This window comes from Phycodurus eques, chromosome 22, assembly GCF_024500275.1.
Source record: "Phycodurus eques isolate BA_2022a chromosome 22, UOR_Pequ_1.1, whole genome shotgun sequence".
Classification (NCBI taxonomy): Eukaryota; Metazoa; Chordata; class Actinopteri; order Syngnathiformes; family Syngnathidae; genus Phycodurus; species Phycodurus eques.
Window position 1 is genome coordinate 10,359,828 of NC_084546.1, and position 16,961 is coordinate 10,376,788.

The window sequence follows — 16,961 nt, forward strand, 5'->3', positions numbered from 1 at the left end:
TTCTCATGCAAACGGTATATGGCTGCAGTTTGGGTTGTTGGTGCAATGCGCATTTGGAGGCTGTAGTTATTGCTATTAAGCCCACTCTAAGCATTTACTGACAGACCTATAATATTAAAATGAGCTCTGGTTGCCAGTCAACATCAGGTAAATGGAAGTATTTTATATAATCAGGCTGTCACAGTCTGCCGTGACAGAAAGCCAAAGTGTCAGCCAATCACGATCTGTTCCTGTCCCCGTGGCTGTTCGGGATTCTGCTACACAGTCAACAAGGTGGGAGTTGGCCCTTTTCTGCTCTCTGTGAATTGTGGCTTAAGACAACAGTGAAATCTGAAGCATTTCGTGACCTACTATCTGTGGATTACGAAACATTGCATCACTTTGACCCAAGGCAACTTTCCTATCTTCAAAGCCTGACCATCTCGACTGTGAAGTGAAATGATCTGCATACTGGCTTTGACTGGACCTGTCACAGTCGATCTTAAATTCATTCATTCATTTTCCATACCCTTTTAACATGAGAGCCTTGTGGAGGGTGATTAATTTGTTTGAACAAAATAATATATACATACTTGTTTGGAAATATGTAAAACTGTACAAATACAACTTTGCGGGCCAGACGCCCCCCTGTCATATGGAGTAAGATGCCCCCTGCATGATCTTGAATATCTACCCTTACTTATGTTATATTCCTGGGAAAGTATACACATCTTACACATCTTACATATAAACCTATTAGTTAATCACCGGTAAGGGATGTATTATTACCAGTTTAAAAAGCAACCTTTGACTTTGTCACAATAATAACATTACGCTATATTAGACTTGTATATTAAACTACAGCCTTTGTAGGCTACTGTACACGCGTGTATGTGTGTGTCTGTGTGTGTGTGTGTGTGTAGCTCATGTAAAATAAGATTTTCATAACTTATAAGCAAATCTTTGCAATTGTGATTTGGTACAGGCCTATTCCTTTGAAAATTGGCGAGAATCAAACGGCTGTAAAAAAAAAAAAAAAGAAACAATCATCATTTTTGTTATTGTGTATTATATATTGTGCTTCAGTCTAACTATGAGCAATGTCAATCTTTGAAAATAAAGTTTGAATATTATGCATAAATACACTGGAAAAGAAAGTCATTTGAATGTACTTAATTTGATGACGTACATCGGTTGCACGCGATTAAAATGTGGTAAACTTATTTATTTTTGAGGAAAGGAGGTGGAAATTACCACATTTGAATCATGTGCAGCCGAAAATTATGTACATGTATTCCAGTATGTAGCAAAATGACCTTTATAAGAGTTTACATTTTTATTTGTATTTTTTTTTTTTTTTTTTTAATACCCCAAAAATTGGAGTCAGATGTGATTTATTTTGCCTACTAAATGTATTCGTTAGGCATAGTGTCGTGTAATCATTTATGTATTTATTTGAAAGAAAATGGGACGTTGCTCTTCAGCCAGCTGTCCTAGTGCATTGTGGGACTTGTAGTATCAGCGATGCGTGCCTGACCGACCTTGTTAATCCACTGATTCCAAATATTTTCAGGCTGCTGAAATGGTCTAAATTCAGTCATCCCTGCAAGTGACAATGTGACCTTGTTTTTAATCGTCTCAGCTATTTAGCACAGGAGACAACGCCACCCTGTCTGCCATGGAAGAAGAAGAGAGGAAGAAAAAAAAAAAAAAAGTTGGCTGGATATCGTCACGTAATCCTCACGCTCATCCACCCTCGCTCCTCATCCTCTTCTTCCTCCCGCACTTTAGATCCTCGCCTCTCAGACTCGCCACCTGCCCCTGACAAGGTTCATATAACGGATATAAAAAAAAAAAACCGCAAAACGTAAGTCGTCTGATTATTATATTGGAATGTTCGTTGCGGTCGTCTATGGTTTGGGGGGGGGGGGGGGGAGGGTTGGTCGTGCGTGTGCACCGACGCACCAGCAATGGATGCCTTTAGTTGAAATGCGCCAAATTACACATCACATCATTCGAGCACACACGTTCAAAGAGATTTAAAAGACGCGTTTGTGTTGCTTGAGCTCCATAATCGCCTCATACACGAAAGGTTATATTAAGAGTTTTTATTTTTTCATTTTTCATTTTTTTTTTTCAACAACTGGTAGTTTACTGGTTAATAATCGTATATTTCACTGGCGACTGAGATAATTTGAACTAAAATGGTATGAGTCATACATAACATCATACATAATAATATATATTAAGGGGGGGGGGGGGAAGGAGTACTGTGCAGTAATTGGCCGCACTCAACAATTACATAAGATCAATGGTAGTTAAATAATCAGACATTTTATTACAAAATACAAATCTCCCAAATGTACCGACTGGGTGTTTACACAAGAGTATGGTTGCTCATCCTGATGAGATCACATTTGACTGATTTTTTTGGGAGGCTAAAATGAGGCATCTTGCTCATGTTTTAAAAAAGATTCAAATGTGATAAACTTACATACGTTATTTGATTATTTTGGAGGAAAAGAGGGGAAATGACGTCAGTTTAACCCAAACGAGTGGCCGTTTATAGGTGGACAATACTAATTTGCATGAAGTACATTAGAGCATAGTGGACGCTTTTATCTGCATACTTGGAAACCAGTTTTAGCTGTGCACGGTGTCCCCATTTTGTCACCAGCCATGCATTTGAGCTTGATATCATTCGGTAATTTTTTGGGCACACCGTAAATATGCATGTACATAATGCATGGGTTCAATTGATGGCAGATTTTCGGTTTTGAGTCAATTAGCTGTATTTTCCTATTTATAACAGTTGTGACTTGCGATGTGCTCGAGGTTTCGCATCAAGTGTGCCCAGCAACACACTTAAAGGATGTACACTGCAAAAACTCTAACTCTTACCAAGAGTATTTGTCTTATAAATATGATTTACTATTTTATATTATATATATTATGTTATATATATTTTCTCTATATATTACTATTTAATATTGGGCGGCATGGTGAATGACTGGTTGGCACATTTGCCTCACAGTTCTGAGGACCTGGGTTCAAATCCGGCCTTGCCTGTGTGGAGTTAGCATGTTCTCCCTGTGCCTTCGTGGGTTTTGTCCAGGTGCTCCAGACACATCCCAAAAACATGCATGGTAGATTATCATTGAAGACTCTAAATTGCCCGTAGGTGTGAATGTGAATGCGAATGGTTGTTTGTTTATATGTGCCCTGCGATTGGCTGGCGACCAGTTCAGGTTGTACCCCGCCTCTCGCCCGAAGATAGCAGGGATAGGCTCCAGCACGCCCGCAACCCTAGTGAGGCTAAGCGGTCCGGAAAATGGTTGGATGGATAAATAATATTGGACCAATGATTGATCCCTGGGGAACTCCACGTTAATTACATTGGATCTGATTTGACTTCATTTAACTACAAATATTGTTTTCTATTTGCAAGATAATTAATTTTTACTTGATAAGTATAATTTTAAGTGTAATCAGATTAGTTTTGAAGAGAAATAAGACTAATATTCTAAGATTTTGAGTTTTATTTTAGTGTTTATGTTCAATTTTAATTGATATCTTCCATTTTGTTTAAGAGCATATTGAACTACATTTATCTGTATTTTAAAGTAATCATGTAAATGTGGGTCATTACAAGTAGTTGTAAGAAAAATTACCTTCATAACCATTATATATTACCGTGGAACCTCTTTTGAGTGAACAGCTACAGTTTTCATGGTGCACTCAATTTCGCCATAACAACCACAATTTTATCACATTGGTAAATTAATACCTCTGGCAGTGTCAATCAAAATTGAGCATTTTTAATTCTATAAAAAAAAAAAAGCAGGTAGAAATTGATTATTAGCTTGGATGTCATTAGTTTGTGCCAGTGAAAATGTCGTGGCCATTGTATGCGCGTTCTTCTGCTGTCTTTATTTAAGGACACTGAAGCATGTGCATGAGTCAGCCAAAGTTGACAAGATGGCAGAAGACAACCTCTGTGCTGTTTGACACATCGTTTGCTCCCCTGCAGCTCCATCATGTCGTCGGTGCTACAGAAACTCATTAGCCCCGTACCAGGTAGCTCTACAGAGCCCCCCAGGAACAAAGTGACGGTGGTCGGAGTGGGCCAAGTGGGCATGGCCTGCGCCATCAGCATCCTACTGCGGGTAAGACACTCAGCATCAAAAGTACTGTCACAGTGTGCCACCTATAGGAAACTAAAATGTAGGAAAATATGAAGCTGGTCGCACCTTCACAGCTAAAACAGCTTCCTCTCTTTTATGAAGAATTTGTGTAAGTACAGTGAACCCCGTATATGGCGAGGGATATGTTACCGACCCACCCATGATAGGTGAAACGGGGCTTAGTTTCCAGACCACCCCCACAATAGGTGAAATCTAAGAAGTAGTGACACACATATATATTTTTTAATATTTATACATATTTTAAAGAACCTACCCAGATTCGTATTCATCTTCCGAGCACTTCTCTTAACCTCAACCATACTCTTATCAACACTTTATATACTCTTAAACACCTTTTAAACTCTTTAACATGCAGTAATGCACAGTAGTACTGAACACTATGTATATTTTATTGCTTGTAATGTATTTTAATTATTTAAATGTTTTTTGTTTTTTTTTTTTTAGTTGAATGTTTTACTATGAAGTGTTTGTTTTACCACAAAAAAAATTACACCGTACACTCAAAATCCCTCACCCCCCCCCCCCACACAACATTTTTATTTTGCTTCTGGGAAATGATTCTTGTGTTGCTTTTGCAAGGATCTGTGTGACGAGCTAGCTCTGGTGGATGTGATGGAGGATCGCCTGAAGGGAGAGGTGATGGACCTGCAGCACGGGAGCCTTTTTCTCAAGACCTCCAAGATTGTTGCGGACAAAGGTCAGAATGCACTGCTGCAGTTAGCGCTACCTTATCATAATCCCGCGTCATTACAATAACTCTCATTCTCCCTTTCCAGACTATGCAGTGACTGCCAACTCTCGCTTGGTGGTGGTGACTGCCGGAGTCCGCCAGCAAGAGGGCGAGAGCCGACTCAACCTAGTACAGAGGAACGTAAACGTCTTCAAGTCCATCATCCCTCAGATAATGAAGCACAGCCCACAGTGCACACTCATCGTTGTCTCCAACCCTGGTAAATATAACACAGCTGTGCAGGGTTTACAGTTGTTGCAGTAAAATACATACGGTATACAGTACGGCTTGGACAGACTAGTCGACTTTATTACTCCACAATGACGTTTAGAGAGTGACGTCGACTATCATCTTTTTTGGGCTTGAAAAGGAGACAGAGCCCTCTGTGCATTCTGTCATGCTAAACGTGTACCGTGTTCCATGTGGATTGGAAGTAAGGGCTGAAACTGAGTGGCTAGATTATTCGCAAGGCTACATACACCTGCAAAATTTGGTCACAAATGCAATTTACGAGGGGCAGTCAAAAAGCAATGATCCCAATTAAATTCGAGCTTTTAATAATAGATTTTTTTCCCCCAGACTTTTTTTTTTTTTTACAGTTTGTAGTTTAAATACTTGTTTGTAGCTTTTATTTTTTAAAAAAAAATAATAAAAAAGTTGTATTTAAATCTGTCAGAAGCAGAGTTGTGATTGAATTACTCGCTTTGGAAGGGAACCCACCACTAAATATTTTCAAAAGGCGACAGCACAGTCAGAAAGTGGGTGTCCAGGATCAAAGGCAAAGGAAAAGCGGCTACAATTCAATCACAGCTGCATCTACTTTAACCTCTGATGTACGTACCGTATATTCCTTGTCTTTTTCTGGAATCCATTTGAAGCTGGTACTTATTTTTTAAAAATCAGCGTTGAAAAAGCTGCAAGAAAAACACGAGAAGTGAGTGGTGAGGGACGTCGAGGTCTACTGTATCATGAGGTCGGACCCGAAGGCAGTTGATGAAGGCAGTTGAAACTAGAGGCATATTTGTTGAAAAATGTAATGTGGTTGCATATGTGTGTTGTCATTATTTGATTCAAACACAACCTTTCACAGTGGACATACTCACCTACGTGACCTGGAAGCTGAGCGGCCTGCCCAAACACCGCGTCATCGGCAGTGGCACCAACCTGGACTCGGCCCGCTTTCGCTTCATGATGGCCGAACGCCTTGGCATCCATGCTAGTTCCTTCAACGGCTGGGTGCTGGGTGAGCATGGAGACACCAGCGGTGAGTGCTCACAATGAACAGGCTCAACTGTCTATGATTATTTAGCATGCCTTGTGTGTTTTTCAAATATGAAAAAGTCCAAGGGCAAAGTTCAAGAACAAGAGCTTGCTTTGAGTGACCTTTGTGACAAGAAAAGGAGCACTTGCGAAGTCGTCAGTACCATAACCCAACCCCCATACTTGAGGGTGTAACTCCTGTGCTGCCTCTATTCCAGTGCCTGTGTGGAGTGGTGCAAATGTCGCTGGCGTCAACTTGCAGAAGTTGAATCCCGAGATCGGCACAGATGGCGATAAAGAACAGTGGAAGGCCACACATAAGGCTGTGGTGGACAGGTACGCCGCGTGAGAGTAAATGGGCACTGATCCAGTTCCGAGCTGAGATTCCAAACCCGGAACCTCTGACCGTGAGGCAGATCTGCTAGCCAAATGCCCCACGTTACTGCAGAGTAAATGCAGAAAAAGCAGAGCGCGTTTGTAATGTAATATAGAATGAAGAATATAAATAACGTGTGAAATTAAATTAATGGAAATGCCGTTAATCTGTTCCGCGCCCCCCCCCCCTCCCCCCAAAAAGTTTAGTTTTAGTTTTTTCAATCAAGAAAAACAGCACTCTATAATAATTTACTTTATACAAAAATAGAGTAAAAACAAACTTAAATAGAATGTAAAGGATTCAACAGTTTGATGATTTAATGCTGTAATTCATTTCATTGTGTTGTTCCCTCTGGTGTCCCCGTTTTGGCCACTAGGAGGCAGTGTAATACAGTCATGCAGACACAAACGAAGAATAGATTTCTACTTCTACTACGATTGTTAGTGGCTCTGTAAGAGGCAGTAATATTCATAATTTTCATAGCCAATAAAGAATAGATGCCTGTGAGTATTAAAGATAAAAAAATACTTTTTATCCAGAATTTTGTATTTTGCTAGTTTAGTACAATATTGTTGTGCCACCGATGACAATTATTTTTTTTGGGGTGTTGAACATGTAAAAGGCAATTGTGTGGAACTGCCTGACGTAAAAATATGTAGTAAAATCTTTCTCGCTCTCTTTCTCACAAATGAGTCACCTGCCACTGTTGTACCAACAGCAGCCAGTTCAAGAGGCAGATTATTATTAATATCACTGTACATGCATGAGAGACTTAACGTTCATTGTGCGAAAGGATTAGTTCTCCCCTCATATGGCCCTTCTACATACCGGTGAGAATTTTCTCCCCGCCCTTCTTGTCAAAAACTACAAATATTAGTCAATTAGTAATTAGTAATGAGTCAATTTGAACATTCACAAATAGGGATGAGCATTTGACGAGGAAAAGACGAACTGAAAACAATGGTGCAAGATGGGAAGAGGGGGAAGGAGGCTCACCAAAAGACGGCAAAGCTCAGGGACAAAAAAAATGCTATTTACATGCTAATGATTAGCATCGATAGTAATGCAGCCCGAATGGGGGGCACAAGCCAGTGCAAACGATAGGCCGGTCCCAAGCCCGGTTAAATGCAGAGGGTTGCGTCAGGAAGGGCACCCGTCTTAAAACTTTGCCAAACAAATATAAGCGTTCATCCAAAGAATTCCATTCCTGATCAGTCGTGGCCCGGGTTAACAACGTCCGCCACCGGCGCCGTCAACCTGCAGGGCGCCGGTGGAAATTCAGCTACTGTGGGTCGAAGTCGAAGAAGAAGAGAAGGTGGAAAGCGGGTTCTTCAGCAGAAAGAGAAGAGGAAAGCACAGAGTCTAGAACTGAATGTGGGGACTTTGAATGTTGGGACTATGACAGGAAAATCTCGGGAGTTGGTTGACATGAAGATTAGAAGAAAGGTTGATATTTTGTGTGTCCAGGAGACCAGGTGGAAAGGCAGTAAGGCTAGAAGTTTAGGGGCAGGGTTTAAATTGTTTTACCATGGTGTAGATGGGAAGAGAAAGGGAGTCGGGGTTATTTTAAAAGAAGAGTTGGCTAAGGATGTCTTGGAGGTGAAAAGAGTATCAGATCGAGTGATGAGGCGGAAACTTGAAATTGACGGTGTTATGTAAAATGTGATTAGTGGCTATGCCCCACAGGTAGGATGTGAGCTAGAGGTGAAAGAGAAATTCTGGAAGGAGACGAAGTAGGTCTGAGCATCCCAGACAGAGAGAGAGTCGTGATTGGTGCAGATTGTAATGGACATGTTGGTGAAGGAAATAGGGGTGATGAAGAAGTGATGGGTAAGTACGGCATCCAGGAAAGGAACTTGGAGGGACAGATGGTGGTAGACTTTGAAAAAAGGATGCAAATGGCTGTAGTGAACACTTTTTTCCAGAAGAGGCAGGAACATAGGGTGACCTACAAGAGCGGCGGTAGAAGCACGCAGGTGGATTACATCTTGTGCAGACGATGTCATCTGAAGTAGGTTACTGACTGTAAGGTAGTGGTAGGGGAGAGTGTGGCGAGACAGCATAGGATGGTGGTGTGTAAGATGACTCTGGTGGTGGGGAGGAAGACTAGGAAGACAAAGGGAGAGCAGAGAACCATGTGGTGGAAGCTGAGACAGGACGAGTGTGGTGCAGCTTTTTGGGAAGAGGTGAGATAGGCTCTCGGTGGACAGGAGGAGCTTCCAGAAGACTGGACCACTACAGCCAAGGTGATCAGAGAGGCAGGCAGGAGAGTACTTGGTGTATCTTCTGGCAGGAAAGGAGAGAAGGAGACTTGGTGGTGGAACCTCACAGTACAGGAAATCATACAAGGGAAAGGGTTAGCTAAGAAGAAGTGGGACACTGAGCGGACCGAGGAGAGGCGAAAGGAATACATTGAGATGCGACATAGGGTAAAGGTAGAGGTGGCACAGGCAAAACAAGAGGCATATGATGACATGTATGGCCGGTTGGACACTAAAGGAGAAAATGATCTATACAGGCTGGCCAGACAGAGGGATAGAGATGGGAAGGATGTGCAGTAGGTTAGGGTGGTTAAGGATATAGATGGAAATATGTCGACGGGTGCCAGCAGTGTGCTAGCGAGATGGAAAGAATACTTCGAGGAGGTGATGAATGAGGAAAATGAGAGAGGAGGGAGAGTAGAAGAGGCAAATGTGGCGGACCAGGAAGTGGCAATGATTAGTAAGGGGGAAGTTAGAAAGGCATTAAAGAGGATGAAAAATGGAAAGGCAGTTGGTCGTGATGACATTCCTGTGGAGGTACGGAAGCATCTAGGAGAGGTGGCTGTGGAGTTTTTGACCAGCTTGTTCAATCGAATTCTAGCGCGTGAGAAGATGCCTGAGGAATGGAGGAAACGTGTGCTGGTGCCCATTTTTAAGAACAAGGGTGATGTTCAGAGCTGTGGGAACTATAGAGGAATAAAGTGGATGAGCCACACAATGAAGTTATGGGAAAGAGAAGTGGAGGCTTGACTCAGGACAGAAGTGAGTATTTGCGAGCAACAGTATGGTTTCATGCCTAAAAAGAGTACCACAGATGCATTATTTGCCTTGAGGATATTGATGGAAAAGTACAGAGAAGGTCAGAAGGTGCTCCATTGTGTCTTTGTAGATCTAGAGAAAGAGTATGACAGAGTACCCAGAGAGGAACTGTGGTACCGCATGCGGAAGTCTGGAGTGGCAGAGAAGTATGTTAGAATAATACAGGACATGTACGAGGGCGGCAGAACAGCGGTGAGGTGTTCTGTAGGTGTGACAGACGAATTTAAGGTGGAGGTGGGTCTGCATCAGGGATCAGCCCTGAGCCCCTTCCTGTTTGCAGTGGTGATGGATAGGCTGACAGATAAGGTTAATCCCCGTGGATCATGATTTTTGCAGATGACATTTTGATCTGGCGGCACGGGGGACGACTGGTTAGAGCGTCAGCCTCACAGTTCTGAGGACCCGGGTTCAATCCCCGGCCCCGCCTGTGTGGAGTTTCCATGTTCTCCCCGTGCCTGCGTGGGTTTTCTCCGGGCACTCCGGTTTCCTCCCACATCCCAAAAACATGCATTAATTGGAGACTCTTAAATTGCCCGCAGAGCTGGAGGTGGCGGAAATGAAGATGTTGAGGTTTACTCTAGGAGTGAGCAGGTTGGATCAAATTCGAAATGAGCTCATCAGAGGGACAGCCAAGGTTCGATGTTTTGGAGACAAAGTTAAAGAGAGGAGCAGACTTCGATGGTTTGGCCCAGAGGAGAAATAGTGAGTATATTGGTAGAAGGATGATGAGGATGGAGCTGCCAGGCAAGAGAGCTAGAGGAAGACCAAAGAGAAGGTTGGTCGATGTCGTGAGGGAAGACATGAGGGCAGTTGGTGTTTGTTGCAGTTCACTTTCGCTGAAAATGAACATGCTGTTTGCGACCCTTAATATGGATAACTTTACAGACAAAAGTTGAATAGAAAGAAATAAGATGAGGAGTAATTTAAATGTATTTATATATTTATGTAAGTTGAAGACTCTACTTGTCACTGTTATGTTTATCCTGCCTGTGAATCATCTCCTGGTGTTTAAAAAGAGACAATACATCAATTGATTGTTTTTGACGCTGTTGTCTCTGTGGGCAAAATAAGAGTGCCTTTGTTATTTGAGGCTAAGCGGTGACGGCGGGTTTTAACAAATGGCCTCATGGGATTGTTCTGTGAAACACTGGTTGGCTTAATGCAATCTGTCCAGCAGTGTTCAGGCTACTGGGTATTAAGAGCTGGGTATTTTAACACTCACTTATGCAATTACGAACACACTCGACGGTAATGGTTTTCTTTTCTCAGAAAATTATAGGTTCATTTTATTTCGTGCTTCGACTGGAAATAATCTAAATGGCTATTTAAAAAAAAAAAAGAAGATTCAGGGTGACATTATGTCAACGTTACGTTAACAGTGTTGCATTGTGTGCCAGTGCCTATGAGGTGATCAAGCTGAAGGGTTACACCAACTGGGCCATCGGCTTGAGCGTGGCTGACCTGACCGAGAGCATCGTCAAGAACATGAGCCGCATCCACCCAGTTTCCACCATGGTCAAGGTCAGATGCACGCATGCGCACAAAAAAAAAAAAATCCTTTGAAATATTTGCTTTTGTTTATAGTGGTGGGACTAAGCTAAGGGGGGGGGGGGGGGAGAAAAGCAGATTTACAGAGTACACTTACATACACAAGGTAAGTCAATGTGCTTTTAAAAGCATTTAAAAATAAAGAGAAAAATATATTGTGACTAGTACTATTATTAGAACAATATGTCATACATAACTCTACCAATTTCTTATTCCCAAGCTTTCTTTATCTTATAAAGAGATATTTTTCTAACATTGGACATTTGGTGGTAAATTTTGGAGATGAAACCGTTCTCGTTTTGGGAGATGTCCAAAATTGAGTCCAGTAGTGACTTTGGTGGAATGTTTGGAAAAGATGCTTCGTTTGATGTAAACAAAGTTAGGAATTTTGAACTATGGAAATAAGTGTGATTTTGGGCGGTTGGATTTTGCACGTAAATCGCTGAAACTAGCAAAAACACTGCTGTCCCTTAGCCTGAAGAGGCCTGACAGAGAGCTACTGGACATCTGTGTTGGGAGGAAGGAAGAGGTGATCATCATGGATACGGGTATGATTGGATAGTCCCTGGAGTCCAAAAGAATTTCTAAATTGGGATTCTCGACCAAGTGTGAAAAATTGCAATTGTATCCCGTTGGTGTTTACATTTGCTTCAGGAGAAAAATAGAAACGTGAAATCCGGGATATAAATTTACACCATTTAATAAATCTCTTTAAAACCTCCAATAAATATCAACACTCCACCTTAACTTCACAGTCAAGACTTTGAAAATCGGGAGTTTGTCTTGGGGCAAAGTCGTGCAATGCTCCGTAATCCACACATTGTTATCTTAATCCACAATTCACAGAGAGTAGGACGGGGAAACTCGGACTTTGGTGTCTTTGGAGCCGAATCCCCAACAGCCACAGGGACAGAAAAACAAAAGTGCTAACGTAGGACTCTTGTTTGGAGGCGTACTGGATTCACGGGGTAGTGCTGTAGCGTCTCGCATGAATAAGTGTCGAACAATCTGACAATGAGTGAGTCATCAACAAAGCACACAGTAAAGGCAAGAATAATTTAAAAAAAACAACAATTTACTTGTCCAAAGACTTCTGGAACTAACTACATGTGTCTATTTAGGGCATGTATGGCATCGGAGAAGAGGTCTTCCTGTCCCTGCCCTGCGTTCTGAACGGCAGTGGCGTGGGCAGCGTGGTCAACATGACCCTGACGGAGGGCGAAGTGGCTCAGCTGAAGAAGAGCGCCGACACTCTCTGGGGCATCCAGAGGGACCTCAAGGATGTTTGAACACTGCAGCACATTCGTTAGCTAGACTACCACGATCCCGAGAAGTCTGTCACCATGCACAATGTCATTTGACTACATTCCTCTTGGTCAGACCTTAGCATTCTTTTAAAGCACAATGTCAGTGTTTTTGGACGGTGTCATTTCAGCTGAAATGTAGGCTGGGCCTTTCCTTTCACAACATGAGTCCATTTTCTCCTGAACTATTGAGTAAACTGCAGTGTTTTACCAAGGCGTTGTAGATTGATGTGCAGTAATCGTTATACTGTGTACGTGACTCACAACCAAACTGGATCACAATTCTGTTCCTCTTCCCAACGGTCAAAGAAACAGACCCTGATGTGTGTAGTTCAGAGCCCAAAACTCCACGAGCAGTTTTCATCGTCTTTCAATATTAGTACGCAGAAATGCTAGAGCACATTTAGGTGAGTACAAAAGACGTGGAAAGAGAGTGTCATGGAGCCTTAAGCACATTTTCTTTTAAACAATCGATTGTTAGTATGATATTCTGTGATACAATCACTTAATAAATGAATTTAACCCGTGGACAATGAGCTTTCTGTATTATTTCTTTTAGTAATTCTGTGAATCTGTATCAAATGTGAATTTTAAAATGACCATTAGTAAACCAATCAAGTCGAGTGCAGATTTATTCCATGGCTGAACCCAATTTCAAAATCAGAGTTGTATTTTTTCTGAACATTAGTCCATTTATAATATCCACCCATCCATTTTCTGATCCTCACCAGGGTGATCCTCCGGTTTCCTACCACATACCAAAAACATGCATCGTAGGTTAATTGACAACTCTAAATTGCCCGTAGGTGTGGATGTGAGTGTGAATGGTTGCTTTGTTGTATGTGCCCTTCGATTGGCTGGTTGAGGGTGTCCGATGATAGCTGGGATAGGCTCCAGCACGCCCGCGACCCTAGTGAGGAGAAGCGGCTCAGAAGATGGATGGATGGCTCATCATCAGCCATTTTCTATCCGCTGGACGAAGGCATCATCTTCGCGTTTCCAACTACTCCGCCGCATGTGTGTGTATAAGTATTTACTACATAGTCATTACATGGTTAGTACAACTGTATAGGATTATCGTCATTTCCATTACTTAGGTGCATATATTTCATTTTATTTACATATATGACATTTGTCCGTGTTTCTTAGAAGACTGGCAGAATATGATAACCATGTGGTTGAGATGTCTACGTTCTGTTCTGACTTTGAATTAGTTTAATAAACACAAATTGAATTTCAATATTATCATTTTTTTTCTTTGCTGATTGGTTGTGAAAAATCTAATTGGTTCAGTGACTTAATTTTAAGTTATTTCCTTGCCGTACAAGTTGGAAATAAATCAATACAAATTATTGAATGAAGCTTAACTCATTTATTGAAGTGCCCCTTAATTAAGATTTGAAATATTATCTGAAATCATTCCATTGAACCTATTTACGATTTGTATTGTTAATTGAAAAATAAAGCCTTATGTCGAATAAACAGAATACAATATGCTTCTAAACAAAATAACCACAACAAACCAAAAATCAAGGCCTGACTTCGCTCATGAGTTGAAATAACCTTCACTCTTATTTTTATGATTGATGTGTCCAGTGCATTCAGGACAGAAAGAAGACTGCTGTACAAGATTAAAAAAAAAAAAAAAAAAAAGTATTCAGTAACTACAGAGGTTAAGTAATGTAATTTCTTTTACACTTTTCCCATTTGTAGTCCTACATGGGACGCACAAGTCTGCTTCAGGTCAGCAACTCCAGTTGTCGCCGGAAGAGCGTTGGAGGTGAAAATCTACTCGCTCTGGCTCTTTGAACAGCTCTCCTGTAGATGTAACCATGATTGTAGCGCTTCCCGAAGCGAAGGCCAAATGGGTTGATGTTGAACTTGTTCCTGTGGTCGTTGCACAGGAGTTGCTGCTGATGCCGTTGCTGGGTGTCGTTTTCTCTCAGGGAGAAACACAGGTTCGGATCCTCCAAAAAGTCGCCCACAGTACTTCTTCGGGTACGGATGGAGCCTAATGCAACAGCAAGAGAATCAAGCTCAGACCTGCAAAAGAACTAAGACAATAACTCAGAACTGGACAAACTGCAAAATCCGACTGTGTATATGTGCTATATGTGTTAGATAATATGGTTGTAATAACAGTGTAATAAAATATAATGATACCATCCGATCAAAGTCATGCACTAATGACAGTAGTTTAGTCAAACTCAACATGACAGTCATAGCCTACAAGTTCAAACAAATATAGTATTACATTATTACAAATATTACTACTGTATTACTATTATTAATTACTATTATTATTATTCCTGTTGTTTTAGTTGTCATGTCTAATGATATATAATTGCTATGTAATATCTATTTTAATTTGTCGGCTGTGATGTCATACACAGTTTTCTACATAGTCGTTACATGGTTACTACAACTGCATAGGCTTATCGTCATTGACATTACTTATGTGCATATATTTAATTTTATTTAGACATATGACATTTTTGTCCGTGTTTCTTAGAAGACTGGCAGAATAGAAGAAAATAAATGGTGACCGCAAATTCAATGATAATTAAATCATAATGTCAATGATTCAATTACAATATGGAAAAATAATACATTGACATTAACCTTAGCAATCATTGTAATAATATAATATATAATATAATAATATATTATACTGTATATAATGTGTAGTATTGTTGTTATTTGTAGATTAATAATACATTTGGTTTACATATGTCTCTGTTTGCGAATTATATAAAATGAAAGGGGGTCACATATAGCCTACATGAGATCATGATATTGGAACATGACTATAGAATTATAAGACATTATTTGGATAGCACACTCCCTCAATTGACATTTGTTAATGTATGATTAGTTAAAGTAATCTAACTAACACACTAATAGTGGCAATAGTTGGCTGCACCAAATGAATGAAAAGTAATTCACTAAAGCACTATACATTACCTCCATACAAATAAAGTTGTTTCCACTTTCAAAATGCTTCCGGCAGCTTACCCGTTCCCTGTAATTCCAGCTCAGCTAGAAATCCTGACAGAGATGCTCCTAGACACCTGGGATTTTGAACAACAATCAGCCCACACATCACAACTAAAACTGCGAGCTTCATCTTGGGAGCAGATTTTTTTTTTTTTTGTGTTCCAAAAGCCGAAAAGTATTTTGTTTATATTTTGCCACTCAAACGATATGAACGCTGTCTTCCATTCTGACTTGTTTTATGTCGCACTCGAACAGGTAACCTCGTGCCCCGGCATCTCGCAGCCAATCACGTGCATCTACGTCCCAGAGGCCGTAAATTGTGGTGCAGAAATGCATCATTCATAAGTTTTTCTCAGAAATGTCGACACCCCAGGTTGTAGTTTGCTTCAGCCATTTAAATAAGTATAGGGGAACAGTGATTCAAAGCCGCTACATAATGTCTTTGCCGCATTTGCTTTCTCCATTGACGTATGCCAACAAACCTGATTTTAAAATATTACTGGGCACTCAGGGAAACGCTACGAAATTCACCATTTCATCCATTTACATTTATAATAGTATGTAAACACCAGAATCAATTTCACGTGAATTATTGCATGACGTGAGGGGAATTCAGGCTTATCCTGATTTAACCCTCGGATGCATGACTAATGAGATTCCTATAAGTAGCTGTCCACTGTAGTGACCGCATGCATCAAAGGGTTAAAAGAGACATCTTAAGTATTTTACCCCCCCAACAATTTAAAACAGTTCCAGGGTTTTTTTTAAAAAACATGTCTCTGACACGCTTGTGTCAAAACAACCCAAGGAGCAAGAATTATAGCGTACTTCAAACACAATTCATTTTACAATAAGCAGCAGTTTGGCAAATATTACATAATATATTTTTTAAAAAACACGCTTCAGGCTCTTTAATGCCACTCACAGTTGAAGTTTACTGTCAAACTGAGCAGAAAACAAAGAGAATTCCACTTTGTGTATTTGACACAAACCCCATAGCTTTGCCACGTACCTTAATGCTAACGAACAAAGCAAAACACCATTGACACGCTAGCGGTTAGCATCGACAGTCACAGTTTTTTGAAGGAAACAGTGGCGCAGAACACACGCGCTTTTTTTCCCCTTACTAAAAAACCCAAATACTTTTTGTTGTTGTTTTTTTTTTTTTTTTACCATAATATTTCCGCTTTAAAAGTGAACATTCTGCCTTTACTTGAGATTCGTTCTGTACTTTCCACAATCAGCTCTTCATAAATAACGTCACTCAACCAAATTTCACCGTCACGTGGTGTGCGTGTGTGTGCATGTGTGTGTTTGTGTGTGTGTATGTGGTCTAAAGGTTGGCAACAGGAGGCGGGGTGGGAGTTCTTTACCCCCATTAGACCCTATCTATCTTGTCCCACTGTCTCCTAACGGTCCAATACTGAGTCCTGGACCAGCAGGTGCAGACCTATTGCGAAGATATTCCCCTACAGTTTGCTG

General features: G+C 40.9%; 1 protein-coding gene across 1 annotated transcript; it reads left to right on the plus strand.

The window, feature by feature from the left end:
• Positions 1-1,517: 1,517 nt before the first annotated feature.
• ldhba (lactate dehydrogenase Ba) lies at positions 1,518-13,015 on the plus strand. Its single transcript, XM_061667649.1, has 8 exons — positions 1,518-1,846; positions 4,010-4,145; positions 4,764-4,881; positions 4,961-5,134; positions 6,005-6,178; positions 6,393-6,510; positions 11,028-11,151; positions 12,300-13,015. The coding sequence occupies exons 2-8, from the start codon at positions 4,017-4,019 to the stop codon at positions 12,465-12,467; spliced, it is 1,005 nt and encodes a 334-aa protein (XP_061523633.1). The 5' UTR covers positions 1,518-1,846; positions 4,010-4,016; the 3' UTR covers positions 12,468-13,015.
• The last annotated feature ends 3,946 nt before the right edge of the window (positions 13,016-16,961 follow it).